This window comes from Microcebus murinus, chromosome X (assembly GCF_040939455.1).
Source record: "Microcebus murinus isolate Inina chromosome X, M.murinus_Inina_mat1.0, whole genome shotgun sequence".
Classification (NCBI taxonomy): Eukaryota; Metazoa; Chordata; class Mammalia; order Primates; family Cheirogaleidae; genus Microcebus; species Microcebus murinus.
This window is the reverse complement of record NC_134136.1, coordinates 111,481,651-111,496,100: the sequence shown is the minus strand read 5'-3', so window position 1 is coordinate 111,496,100 and position 14,450 is coordinate 111,481,651. Positions and strand designations below refer to the sequence as shown.

At 38.2% G+C, this 14,450-nt stretch overlaps 1 protein-coding gene across 1 annotated transcript; it reads left to right on the top strand.

Moving 5' to 3' along the window:
* The first annotated feature begins 3,855 nt into the window (after positions 1-3,855).
* LOC105855569 (heterogeneous nuclear ribonucleoprotein A1-like) lies at positions 3,856-5,769 on the top strand. The gene is made up of 2 exons (XM_020284970.2): positions 3,856-3,871; positions 5,132-5,769. Exons 1-2 carry the CDS (start codon positions 3,856-3,858, stop codon positions 5,767-5,769), a joined length of 654 nt encoding a protein of 217 aa, XP_020140559.2.
* The last annotated feature ends 8,681 nt before the right edge of the window (positions 5,770-14,450 follow it).

Genomic DNA, 14,450 nt, shown 5'->3' with positions numbered 1-14,450 from the left:
ACACTTTTTTTCAACTTTCCCTGATTGGGGTCATCCTTGTAGCATTTATGAAATTACAAGCAAATAACATTTTACATCAATTTTTACCATACACCCAGGTGCAATAGCCACAAAATACAAACGAATATTTAAAAATCCTCCCTTTTTTTTTCTCATTGCAAATTCACTCACACCCCTAGCAGGAAGTTCAGATTTACAGGGTTTAACATTACAGATTCCTGAGAGCCAGGCTGGAATTCAAGGGGGTGAATATGCTGCTGCATAGCAGCTAGGCCAAAAAAAAAAAAATAGCACCCAATAAAAAACCAAACCTCTGACCATGCCAAAAGACTTGGAATAGCCAAAGTGTCATATTAGGAATTTATGTTTCAATAAGATGAGAGAGAAATTACATTTTTAACTTTAAAAATATTTATATGAGATATAATTTAAATAACATCTTAATAAAATTTACCCATTTAAAATGGTAAATTCAGTGGTTGTCAGTATATTCACAGTTATGAAACTATCATCAAAATATAATTTAAAAACATTTTCTCATCACCCCCAAAAAGCAACCCTGTACCCACTATCAGTCATTCCCCAGTCCCTCCCTGACCCCAGCTCTAGGCAGCTAACTACTAATCTACCTCCTTTCTCTATAAATTTGGCTATTTTAACACACTGACTGCCCCACTAGAAAAAAATATTTCCTTGGGGCCATGGTATTTTATTATGAAAATAGAATGAAAACTTCAAAAACGAAATGATCCTTTCTAACTTAATGACAAATTTGTTGTTTTTAATTGTTTTCTGTGTGTGAGTTATATGCAACTTAAAAAATAATTCACGTGGCTCCAATTTAATACAAATTTATCTACAAAATGTTTTTTGTCATACCATACAATTTTAAAATTGTGTAGTTACAGTCAATAACCACTCCTAATCAGAACATTTCTGCATAAAGAAAATTGTGATACACTTATAAAAATAGCCAGCTGTAACATGATAGTTGGTGTTTTCATAGCCATAAACTCATAAAAAAGAAATACATGTTTATACAGAAATTTTATACAGATGTAGCTTTAAAATTGATTGTAAACCAAAGGAAGACACATTGCAAACATCAATTATTTTCACATTAATTGCATAATTTTCTAAGGTGATCTATTAGTTTTATTTACCTAAGCTTATTTGCATGATAGTAAAAATTGCATACAACAGTAAGAGTGAAGCTTATAATATGAATTGCTTGGATAACATAGAAAACTTTTTATAGGCAACTGTGTAAAGCACATTTTCTCTATTTAAAACTTTTTTTTTTTTAATTTCGGCATATTATGGGGGTACAGATTTTAAAGTTTCAATACTTTTAAGACACTTTGTTTTACTGCCCATCAAAACACATTTATAAATAGAAAAGAATCAGTATGGTAACAAGAGAAGCAATATTACATTTAACAGAAACTTCCAAAAAAATTAATTACAACATGATGCTGCAGGATCTACAAATAAATAATGAGGACTAAATTGTGTTTCACATTTTCTTTTCCTTTTTTTTATTTTAAAAAAATCATGTAACAATGAGAATTAAAAAAAAAATTACAGTGAACTTTTATTTCCAAAATAAAAACAAATTTGAATTATGGCAGTGCCATATAATACAAGGCATTTGTTGGCATATGTCATCTTTAAACTGCATTCCACAGTCTATAGTTCTTTTGTAACATATAATAGAGTAACAAACTCTTTTTTTCTTTTGTTTTTTTTAAAATAAGGGGTGAGTTTCCAAAGATCAGTGTGGAGTGCTACAGAAATAATTAAAGGAGAGGAAATCATAATCACAGAAATTATAATGCTGTTTGAGGCTCAAGAATAATAATAATTTAATAAAATTTTATAAATAAATTTTTTGAATTTACTTCTTTTGCTTCTTTTACTTTTGCATAAGTTTTAAAGGTTCACCCATGTTTCAGTATGTATCAGTACATCATTCCTTTTTATTGCCAAATAATTTTCCATTGTGTGGTTATATCACATTATGTTAATGTATTCATCAGTTGATGGACAATTAGTTTCTAATTTTGTGCTATTATGAACAATGATGCTATAAACATTTATGTACAGTTTTTGTGGCTGCACAGTTTTACATTTCCACAAGCAATGTATGAGGGTTCCAATTACTCTGCATTTTCACTCACAGGTTTTCTTACCTGTCTTTTTGTATTGTAGCCTTAGTTCATTCAGGCTGCTACAACAGGATACCATAGACTGGGTGGTTTATAAAAAACAGAAATTTATTTCTTGGAGTTCTGGAATCTGGAAGTCCAAGATGAGGTGCCAGCAGACTTGGTGTCTGGAGAGTGCCTCCTTCCTGGTTCATAGATGGCAACTTCTCACTGTGTTCTCACATGGTGGAAGGGGTGAGGGAGTTCTCTGGGGTCTCCTTTATAAGGGCACAAGGTCATTTATGAGGGCTCTGCCTTCACGACCTAATCACCTCCCAAAGGCCTCACTTCCTAATATCATCCACTTGGGGGTTAGGATTTCAACATATGAATTTTAGGGGGATGCAAACATTCAGTTCATTCCATAGCCATCTTACTGTGAGCAAAATTTATCTTTTTGTGCTTCTGATTTTCATTTCCCTATGACTAATGATGCTGAGCATCTTTTCATATGGTTATTTGCCATTTGTATATCTTCTTTGAAGAAATGTCTATTTAAATTCTTTGCCCATTTAAAATTATCTTTTAACCATTAAGTTGTAAGAGTTTTTTTGTACATATATTGGAAATAAGTCCTTATCAGATGTACGATTTAAATTATTTTCTACCATTGTATCATCTTTGACTTTCATGATGGTATTGTTTGTAGCACAAAAATTTCTAGTTTTGATGAATTTATATTTTGTTTTGCCACTTGTGCTTTTGGTATCTAAGAAACCATTTCTTAATCCAAAATCATGAGGATTTACTCCTGTGTTTTCTTCTAAGAGTTTTATAGTTTTTAGCTCTTATATTTAGGTCTATGGTCCATTTTGAGTCAATTTTGTGTAAGGTGTGAGATAGAGGTCCAATTTTATTCTTTCCAATTGTTTCAACACTATTTGTTGGAAAGACTCTTTTCTTCATTGAATTATTGTTGAAAATCAATTGATCATATAAGTAAGGGTTTATTTCTGGACTCTCAATACTATTCCCTTGATTTATATGTCTATCCTAGTATCACATTTTCTTGACTACTGTAACTTTGTATTAATTGTCAGTTCTGAAATTGAGAAGTTTGAATCCTCCAAATTTGTTCTTCCTTTTCAAGATTCTTTTGAGTACTCTGTGTTCCTTGTATTTCCATATGAATTTTAGGATCAGGATGCCAATTTCTGCAAAAGGCAGCTGGGATATTGATAGGAATTGCATTGAATCTGTAGATTAATCTTGGGAGTATTCCAATCAACATTAAGTCTTTATATTGATGACCATGGAATGTCTTTACATTTGTTTAGGTATTCTTTATTGACTTTTGAAAATATTTTATAGTTTTTAGTGTACACATTTTGTCATTCTCTTGTTAAATTTATTTCTAAGTATTTTTTTTTAGTTTGACACTATGGTAATTGAATTAAAATTTTTTTTTCTCAGGTTGCTCATTGCTGAGGAATAGAAATACAATTGGTTTGGTATATTGATCTTGAATACTGCAGTTTTGTTGAAATAATTTATCACTTTTAATAGTTTTTTAGTAGATTTCCTAGAATTTTCTATATACAAGAATATGTCATCCACAAATTGAGATAGGTTGACTGCTTCCTTTTAAAACTGCATGTCTTTTGTTTCTTTTTCTTGCCTATTTGGCCTGACTTGGACCCCTGGTAAAATGTTGAATGGAAGTGGTAAGAAAAGAGATCCTTTTCTTGTTTCTGATTTTAGAAGAGAAGCATTGTTTTTCCCTGTTAAGTATAATGTCAACTGTGGGGTTTTCATAGATGTACCCTTTATCAGGTTGAGGAAGTTCCTTTGTATTAGTTTTTTGAGTGGGTTTTTTTTTTCATGAAAGGCTGTTGCCTCTTGCCTTCCCCATGTATTAAAAAAGGCATAGGTATTTTGTCCATCATTCTTCTAATATGATTTACATTTATTGATTTTCTGATGTTAATTAATCCTTGTATTCCTGAGATAAATCCCAATCAATCATGAGATTTAACACTTTTTATATGTTGCTGGATTCAGTGTGCTAGTATTTTGTTGAAGGATTTTGCATTTATTAATATATTCATAAGCAATAATGATTTGTAGGGTTCTTTCTTGTGGAGTACTTGTCTAGAATTGGCACTGTACCATTTAAAATTTTGTACCTTACCTAGGTTGTTCTATTGCTAAATATTTATGATTTTCCATCTTCCTCAATATCATTCTACTTCCTGCATCTCTAGGTACTGAAACTGAAGGAAAGAGTGTGAAACTGAGAATAAAGGAAAGATAGAATAAAACTGACAAAAGTAAAGGATAACATGTAGGACCAGCTATGCAGGGCATATATGGCAGACCTCTAAGTAAGTTTTACTAGTTAACTTCAATTTTGTCGCCTTTTCAACAGATCTCATAACAGTAACTGGAGCTCTCCAGAGCTCTCTGGACTCTATTTCATTGAAAAGAATAGGGCAACTAGTAGTATAGCTCTCTCTCTCTCTCCTCTCTCTGTCTCTCTCTCTCTTTCTCTGTCTGTCTGTCTCTCTCTCTCTCCCTCCCCCTCTCTCTCTCTTCTCTCTCCTTTTTCCTTTTTCTCTGCCTTTTGCCCATGTGAGCAGGCCTCCAAAGCACCACAATGACTACTGTCATTGTCACCACTTCTCTCTTAAATTCACATTCTATGCAAAATTTGGCTTGAGAAAAAAACAATACAGTACCTCTGGAGAAGAGGAGGATATGTCTGTCTTTTTCTGATTTGCAGTGTAAATATATAAACCCTCCCTAGTGAAAGAGTAAGAGCAGTATCTAGTAAAATCATGCAGATAGTGTTCCTCTTATTCTGAACATTTTGACACAAATAAAATTAAATTAAAAGAAATATTAAGACCAGATAGAAAGGGGAAATTATGTTATTCAAGGGCAATCTTAGCCTGAAGGATAGACTTCGTTCAACTGGTTGGGAGTTGGTGACATTAAAGAAGACACTGAAGAACATCACCTAAGAGAATATTTTGAACAGTATGGGAAAATTGAAGTGATTGAAATCATGACTGACAGAGGCAGTGGCAAGAAGAGGGGCTTTGCTTTTGTAACCTTTGATGACCATGATTCTGTGGATAAGACTGTCATTCAGAAATATCATACTGTGAATGGCCACAACTGTGAAGTAAGGAAAGCCCTGTCAAAGCAAGAGATGGCTAGTGCTTTATCCAGCCAAAGAGGTCGAAGTGGTTCTGGAAACTTTGGTGGTGGTCGTGGAGGTGGTTTTGGTGGGAATGACAACTTTGGCCATGGAGGAAACTTCAGTGGTCGAGGCGGCTTTGGTGGCAGCCGTGGTGGTGGTGGATATGGTGGCAGTGGGGATGGATACAATGGATTTGGTAATGATGGAAGCAATTTTGGAAGTGGTGGAAGCTACAATGATTTTAGCAATTACAACAATCAGTCTTCAAATTCTGGACACATGAAGGGTGGAAATTTTGGAGGCAGAAGCTCTGGCCCCTATGGTGGTGAAGGCCAATACTTTGCCAAACCACGAAACCAAGGTAGCTATTGTGGTTCCAGTAGCAGCAGGAGCTATGGCAGTGGCAGAAGGTTTTAATTATTCCCAGGAAATAAAGCTTAGCAGAAGTGGAGAGCCAGAGAAGTGACAGGGAAGCTACAGGTTACAACAGATTTGTGAACTCAGCCAAGCACAGTGGTAGCAGGGCCTAGCTGCTGCAAAGAAGACATGTTTTAGACAATACTCATGTGTATGGGCAAAAAACTCGAGGACTGTATTTGTGACTAATTGTATAACAGGTTATTTTAGTTTCTGTTCTGTGTAAAGTGTAAAGTATTTCAACAAAGGGTTTTAATGTAGATTTTTTTTTGCACCCATGCTATTGATTGCTAAATGTAATAGTCTGATCATGATGCTGAATAAATTCATCTTTTTTTTTTTTAATGTGCTGTGTAAAGTTAGTCTACTCTGAAGCCATTTTGGTAAACTTCCCCAAAAGTGTGAAGATAGAATTCCTTCAGGGTGATGCCAGGTTCTATTTGAAATTCATTTACAACCTGCTTGGGTGGAGAAGCCATTGTCTTCAGAAACCTTGGTGTAGTTAAACTGATGGTTACTGTTGTGACCTGAAGTTCACCATTAAAAGGGGTCATGTAAGGAAAAATTATGGAATTATTGGTTATAAAGATCATTGTTGGCATATCCTATGCAATATATCTAAATTGAATAATGGTACCAGATAAAAATTATAGATGGGAATGAAGCTTGTGTATCAACCATTATCATGTGTAATCAAAAAACAATTTAATTCTCTTGGAAAAAAAAACCAACCAAAAAAACACAACCTGATATTATTTTTAACCATTTTTCTTTCTGCATGAATGACATGAAAACTCAATCTGTACATATTTTATGTATACAACTCAATGAGTTTGGGGATAAGTATACCCCTGTGAAGCCATCACCATCATTAAGGCCACAGACATATCCATCACCTCACAAAGGTTCCTCTCACCCTCTTATTTTGTGTGTGTGGGTATATGTGTGTGTATTAAGAATAAATTAATGTATGATCTATCCTCTTAGAAAGTTTTAAGTACACAAAACAGTGTTATTAGCTATAGGCACTATGCTGTATAGCAGATCTCCAGAAATTATTTATCTCACATAACTGAAACTTTGTGTCCTTTTTATCATCACCTCTCCATTTCCCTCTCCCCCTAGGCCCTGGCATCACCATTCTACTCTCTGCTTCTATGAGTTTCACTATTTTAGACTCACTATATAAGTGAGCTCATATAGTATTTGTCTTTCTGTGTTTGGCTTATTTCACTGAGCATAATGTCCTCCAGGTCCATCCATGTTGTCACAAATGGCAGGATTTCCTTCTGTTTTTAAGGGTGAATAATAGTCTATTATAAGTATATACCACATTTTCTTTATTCATTCACCCATGGACATTTGTTTCCATATCTTAGCTATTGTGATTAATGCTACAATGAACATGGCAGTTCAGGTATCTTTTCAGGATCCTGATTTCAATTCCTTTGACGAAGTACCCAGAAGTGGGATTGCTGAATCATATGGTAGTTCTGTTTTCATTTTTAGGAACCTCCATACTGTTTCCCAAAATTGCTGTAATAATTTACATACCTTCCAATAGTGTACCAGGATTCTCTTTCCTTCACATGCTTACCAACATTTGTTATTTTTTGTCTTTTTGATATTAGCCATCCTAAAGAGTGAGAGGTGATATGCCATTGGTTTTGTCTTGCATTTCCCCAATGATTAATGATGTTGAGAACCTTTTCATATATCTGTTGGCCATTTGTGTCTTTTTTTTTTTTTTTTTTTTTTTTTTTTTTTTTTATTTTGGCATATTATGGGGGTACAGATTTTAAGGTTTCAATAAATGCCCATTCCCCCCCTCCCCCCAAAAGTCTGAGTCTCCATCATGACCATCCCCCAGATGGTGCACATCTCACTCACTATGTATGTATATACCCGCCCCCCTCCCCCCTCCCACCTGCCCAATACCCTATTACTGTAGCACCTATGTGTCTACTTAGGTGCTACTCAGTTAATACCAGTTTGCTGGAGAATATATCTGGTGCTTGTTTTTCCATTCTTGGGATACTTCACTTAGTAGTATGGGTTCCAGCTCTAACCAGGAAAATATAAGGTGTGCTATATCACCATTGTTTCTTAGAGCTGAATAGTACTCCATGGTGGACATATACCACATTTTATTAATCCATTCTTGGATTGATGGGCACTTGGGCTGTTTCCACAGCCTTGCAATTATGAATTGTGCTGCTATAAACATTCGAGTGCAGGTGTCTTTTTTGTAGAGTGTCACTGGATCATTTGGGTAGATGCCCAGCAATGGGATTGCTGGATCAAATGGTAGATTCACTTGTATCGCTTTAAGGTATCTCCATATTGCTTTCCACAGAGGTTGAACTAGTTTGCAGTCCCACCAGCAGTGTAGGAGTGTTCCTCTCTCTCCGCAACCACGCCAGCATTTATTGTTTGGAGATTTTTTGATAAAGGCCATTCTCACTGGGGTTAAGTGATATCTCATTGTGGTTTTGATTTGCATTTCCCTGATGATTAGAGATGTTGAGCATTTCTTCATATGTTTGTTGGCCATTCTTCTGTCTTCTTTAGAAAAATTTCTGTTCAAGTCCTTTGCCCACTTTTTAATGGGGTTATTTGATTTTTTCTTCCTAATTTTCGTGAGTTCTAAGTATATTCTAGTTATCAGTCCCTTATCGGATGCATAGGATGCAAAAATTTTCTCCCATTCTGTAGGCTGTCTGTTTACTTTCATGACTATTTCTTTGGCTGTGCAGAAGCTTTGTAGTTTGATCATGTCCCATTTATTTATTTTTGTTGCTGCTGTGATTGCCTTTGGGGACTTCTTCATAAACTCTTTGCCCAGGCCGATGTCTAGGAGAGTGTTTCCAACTTTTTCCTCTAGAGTTCTAATAGTTTCATATCTTAGGTTTAAGTCTGTTATCCAGCGTGAGTTGGTTTTTGTGAGAGGTGAAAGGTGTGGGTCCTGTTTTAGCCTTCTACAGGTGGCTATCCAGTTTTCCCAGCACCATTTATTGAAGAGGGATTCTTTTCCCCAGCGTATGTTTTTGTCTGCTTTGTCAAAGATGAGATGGCTATATGAGGATGGTTTTATATCAGGATTCTCACATCTGTTCCACTGGTCAATATTTCTGTTTTTGTGCCAATACCATATTGTTTTAATTACTACAGCTTTGTAGTATAGTTTGATATCTGGCATATTAATGCCTCCCATTTTGTTTTTGTTGCCTAGAATTGCTCTTGATATTCGGGGTCTTCTTTGGTTCCATACGAAGCGTAAAATTATTTTTTCTATATCTGTGAAGAATGCTGATGGGATTTTAATAGGTATTGCATTGAATCTGTAGATCAGTTTGGGTAGTATAGACATTTTGATGATATTGAGTCTGCCGATCCACGAGCATGGTATGGATTTCCATCTGTTTACATCCTCTGCTATTTCCTTCCTCAGTGTTTCATAGCTCTCCCTGTAGAGGTCTTTTACCTCTTTGGTTAAATATATTCCTAGGTACTTTAATTTCTTTGTTGCTATTGTGAAGGGAATTGAGTCTTTGATTTGGTTCTCAATTAGATTGTTGTTGGCGTATATGAATGCCTCTGATTTCTGTGTATTAATTTTGTATCCTGAGACTTTACTAAATTCATTGATCAGTTCCAGGAGTTTCTTGGTTGAATCCTTGGGGTTTTCTAGATACAATATCATATCATCAGCAAACAGTGAAAGTTTGATCTCTTCTGCCCCTATTTGGATACCTTTGATTCCATTTTCCTGTCTGATTGCTGTAGCCAAGACTTCCAGCACTATGTTGAACAGAAGTGGAGATAGTGGGCAGCCTTGTCTGGTTCCAGTTCTAAGTGGGAATGATTTCAATCTTTCCCCATTCAGTATGATGTTGGCTATGGGTCTGTCATATATGGCTTGTATCATTTTTAGGTATGTCCCTTCTATGCCTATTTTCTTAAGTGTTCGTATCATGAAAGGGTGTTGAATTTTGTCAAAAGCTTTTTCTGCATCTATTGAAAGGATCATGTGATCTTTGTTTTTGCTTCTGTTTATGTGGTGAATTGCATTTATAGATTTACGTATGTTGAACCATCCCTGCATCCCTGGGATGAAGCCCACTTGGTCGTGGTGGATTATTTTTTTGATAAGTGTCTGTATTCGGTTAGCTAAGATTTTGTTGAAAATTTTTGCATCTATATTCATTAGGGATATTGGTCTGTAGTTTTCTTTTTTTGTTGCATCCTTTCCTGGTTTTGGTATCAGGGTAATATTCGCTTCATAAAAGGTGTCGGGGAGGTTTCCGTTCTTCTCGATGTTGTGGAATAGTTTCTGCAAGATAGGTACTAGTTCTTCTTTGTAAGTATGGTAAAATTCAGGTGTGAAGCCATCTGGACCGGGACTTTTCTTTTTAGGGAGATTTTTAATTGCTGTTTCTATTTCAGCTGTTGAGATTGGTCTGTTCAGGGAATCTATTTCTTCCTGGTTGAGCCTAGGGAGGCTGTGTGTTTCTAGAAATTTGTCCATTTCCTCCACATTTTCCAGTTTGTGTGCATAAAGATTTTTGTAGTATTCATAAATTGTATCTTGTATCTCTTTGGGATCAGTTGTGATATCTCCTTTTTTATTCCTGATGGAGCTTATTAGAGATTTCTCTTTTCTGCTTTTCGTTAGCTTAGCCAACGGCGTGTCAATCTTGTTTATTTTTTCAAAGAACCAACTTTTTGTTTTATTAATCTCCTGAATAGCTTTCCTGTTTTCAATTTCGTTTAGTTCTGATTTGATCTTGTTGATTTCACTTCTTCTGCTGGGTTTGGGGTTGGTCTGTTCTTCTTTTTCCAGCTCTTTGAGTCATTTCATTAGATTGTCTATTTGTGATCTTCTTGCCTTTTGGTTATAGGCATTTATGGAGATAAACTTTCCTCTCAGAACTGCTTTAGCTGTGTCCCAGAGGAGTTGATAACTTGTCTCTCCATTGTCGTTTTCTTCATAGAAGTTTTTTATTTCCGTCTTGATTTCTTCATTTACGAAGTAATCATTTAGTAGGAGGTTGTTTAATTTCCACGTTTTTGTGTAGAAATGTGAGTTTCTGTTAGGGTTGATTTCTAGTTTTATTCCACTGTGATCTGAGAAGGTACATGGTATGATTTCTATTTTTTTAAATTTCTTGAGATTTTCTTTGTGTCCTAGGATATGGTCAATCTTAGAGAATGTCCCGTGAGCTGATGAGAAGAACGTATATTCAGTGGATTTTGGGTAGAATGTTCTGTAGATGTCTGTCAGACCCAATTGTTCTAGAGTTTTGTTTAAGTCCATTATTTCTTTATTAATTTTCTGTTTGGAGGATCTGTCTCGTGCCGTCAGTGGGGTGTTGAAATCCCCGGCGATTATGGAGTTGCTATTAATCCATTTGCTTAGCTCCAGTAAGGTTTGCTTTATGAATCTGGGTGCACCTAAGTTGGGTGCATATATATTTAAAATTGTTATCTCTTCTTGTTGGACTGTGCCCTTCACCATTATATAATGACCCTCTTTGTCTTTTACTACTTTTGTTGGTTTAAAAACTAAATCGTCTGAAATTAGAACTGCCACACCAGCCTTCTTTTGGCTTCTGTTTGCTTGGAATATTGATCTCCACCCTTTTATTTTTAGTCTATGTGCATCCTTGCAGGTTAAATGTGTTTCCTGAAGACAGCATATACTTGGCCTGTATTTTCTTATCCATTCAGCCAGCCTATGTCTCTTGAGTGGAGAGTTTAAGCCATTCACATTTATTGAGAGAACTGATAGGTAAGGTAGATTACTGATCATTCTGTTGGGTTGGATGTTGTTGCTATGATTTGTGTCTTGAGCCATTGTAATATCTGGCCTTTAATATCTTTGGGTTTTGGTTGTTTTTATATCCGTGGATTATTATTATGATGTTCCGTGCATAACGCTGTTTTAAGTACTTCTTGTAGGGCTGGTCTTGTCTTGGTGAATTCTCTGAGCCTTTGCTTGTCTGCGAATGTTTTTATTTCTCCTTCATATATGAAGCTTAGTTTTGCAGGGAATAATATTCTAGGCTGGGCATTGTTTTGTTTCAAAAGAGTGAGAATGGGGCCCCAGTCTCTCCTTGCTTGTAAAGTCTCATTAGAGAAGTCTGATGTTATTCGAATTGGCTTTCCCTTGTATGTCACTTGCTTCTTTTGTCTTACAGCTCTTAGAAGGGCCTCTTTAGTTGATACTTTGGTCAGTCTGATGACTGCATGACGTGACGTCTTCCTGTTTGCATTGAATCTCCCAGGGGTCCTCTGGGCTTCTTGAACTTGTATATCGAGATTTTGAGCAAGACCTGGGAAATTTTCCTCTATTATATCTTCAAAAAGCTTGTCCAGCCCTTGAGTGCTGTCTTCCTCCCCTTCGGCTAAACCTATGACCCTCACGTTAGGTTTTTTCACATAATCCCACAGCTCTTGTAGACTTTGATCTTTTCTCTTGTTTCTCTGCTGTATTTCTGTGACTGATTTATTTAATTGGAAGGTGTTATCTTCAAGCTCTGAGATTCTTTCTTCTGCTTGATCCACCCTGTTCTTGAGACTTTCCACAGTATTTTGTAGTTCTCTGAGTTGATTCTTCATCTCCAGGACTTCGGTTAAAGTTTTCTTCACTGTGTCAATCTCTTTGTTGAACCTTTGTTCCATTTCTTGGAGGTTTTTTGTGTTTTCTTGGTGTTGGTTATTGAGTTGTTGTTGCAGCTGGGTGAGTGTTCTTATGATCCACATACGAAATTCCTTTTCTGTCATATTGGTTGCCTGATTTTGGTCGGTGTCCGTTTGTAGGGGGCTGGTGCTCCTCCTTGGGGGTGTGTTTTCCGTTTGGTTCTTCATATTTCCTGAGTTCTTTCGCTGATTTCTTCCCATGTCGATCAGTTGTTGTTTCTTTCCTTAGGTTATTGTTTGGGTATTCACACACCTTGTTTAGTTTCTGAGGCGTTAGGTGGTGCCTGTGGGTGAAATTGGACCACTCCCTGTATATTGAGTCAGTGGGTGCCGTGGAAAGGCTGTGCAAGATGCTGTCCCTGTCAGTAGGTGGCGTTTGCTTGGAGGAACAGGCTATGGTGTTGATTTTGAGTCCTGTTATCAGCTCTCGTTCTGGGCGGAGCTGGGTTGGGTAAGCCTGCCCTCAGGCCGTTAGCAGGGGTCAAAGTTCTGTTCTCTGCTGTCAGGGCGGGGCTGGGATGGTCCCGCTCAGCCAGAAAGTCTGGGTGTGGGGGTGGGGCTGTCTGAGACCCACAGTCTGCAGCAGGCCTCGCTTCTTTCCACCCTCCCCAACTCCGCAGCTACTCCTGAGCCTCTGCCAGCAGGCCAGACCACAAGCCACCAGGCCTCCCCGGACTGTGATGCCGGCGGGGAGGTTCCCTGCACAGGAACGCCACCTGGGTTGGGCGCACGGCCTCCTCCTGGGACGTTCCGCCCGATCCGCCCCTGGAGGCACACAGACCTCAGTAGGCTGTTCACGTATAATCCTTCTGTGCCCCGGGCAATGCTAGCCCTCGGTGCAGGGGATCTGGTCTGCAGGTCCGACCTCTGGGTCCCAGAGTTCAAACTGTATTCCCACCAGGGAGAGGGTTTCCGGTCCTAATTCACCCACAGGGAGCCCAAGCTGGGTCTATGTCTCTCAGCCTCTGAGTCGGCACCGTTTTCCTGGGAACAAGGTGCCAGCAGCACCTGGGAGGGCGGGCGGGGTCCCAAACGGGAAGGTCCCGTTCCCTGGAGGTGCCTCCGGCTGGTGGCTATATTGTCTCTCTGGGCAGCCGCGGGTAGGGTCGGCGGAGAGGAGGAGGAGGCAATATGGCGCCTGCCGCGCGGCTCTCCGTGCACACGGAGGTGCCCGGAGGAAGTTGGGAACCTGGTGCCACGTCTGTTACAGGCTCACCGTTGGCAGGCGGCGGCAGTCTCTGGGCTGATGTCCGCAGGTCTCTCCACCCGCTGGGGAGCCCACCAGCAGTCCCGAATGCAGGGGAGGGGAAATAGCAAATCCACCTACCCTTGCCGCTGGTCTCCGGGCTGCTCCGGTGGTCTCAGCCTCCAGTTCTCCTCCGCAGCCTCCTCCCGTGGAGTCTCCCGGGGTCTCAGGTACCCCTCCTTCCGGCCCTTGTCCGCTGTATGCTCGTCTTCTTGCTTCTTTTCTCTAGTTTCTGCTAGAATCGGTCTTTTCTGCAGAGACCCTCTGTCTGGCGGTGTTATTCGTCCGCCATCTTGCTCCGCCCCCTTTCCATTTGTGTCTTTTTTGAAGAAATGTCTATTCAGGTCCTTTGCCTATTTTTTTAATTGGGTTATTTGGTTTTTTGTAATTGAATTGTAGGGGGTTCTTACATATTTTGGATATTAATACTTATCAAATATATTGTTTGCAAATATTTTCTCCTGTTCCATAGGTTGCCTTTTCAATTTGCACATTGTTTCCAGGCAAAATGATTTTAATTTGGCTTCCATTGCCCAATCACCTGGTTCTAGCCATACAGGGACAAATCTCTCAAAGGACCAAGACTTGGGTAGTTGCTTCAATTCACTTCTGCCCAGAACCAAACAGGAACACTTATTCTGTACCATGTCTTTGATCTGATGTCCTTTGGCATAATGGATTAGGAAGAGAGTCCTGCATAGGTCTCCATTCCAAATGACCAGCTCAGGCATGG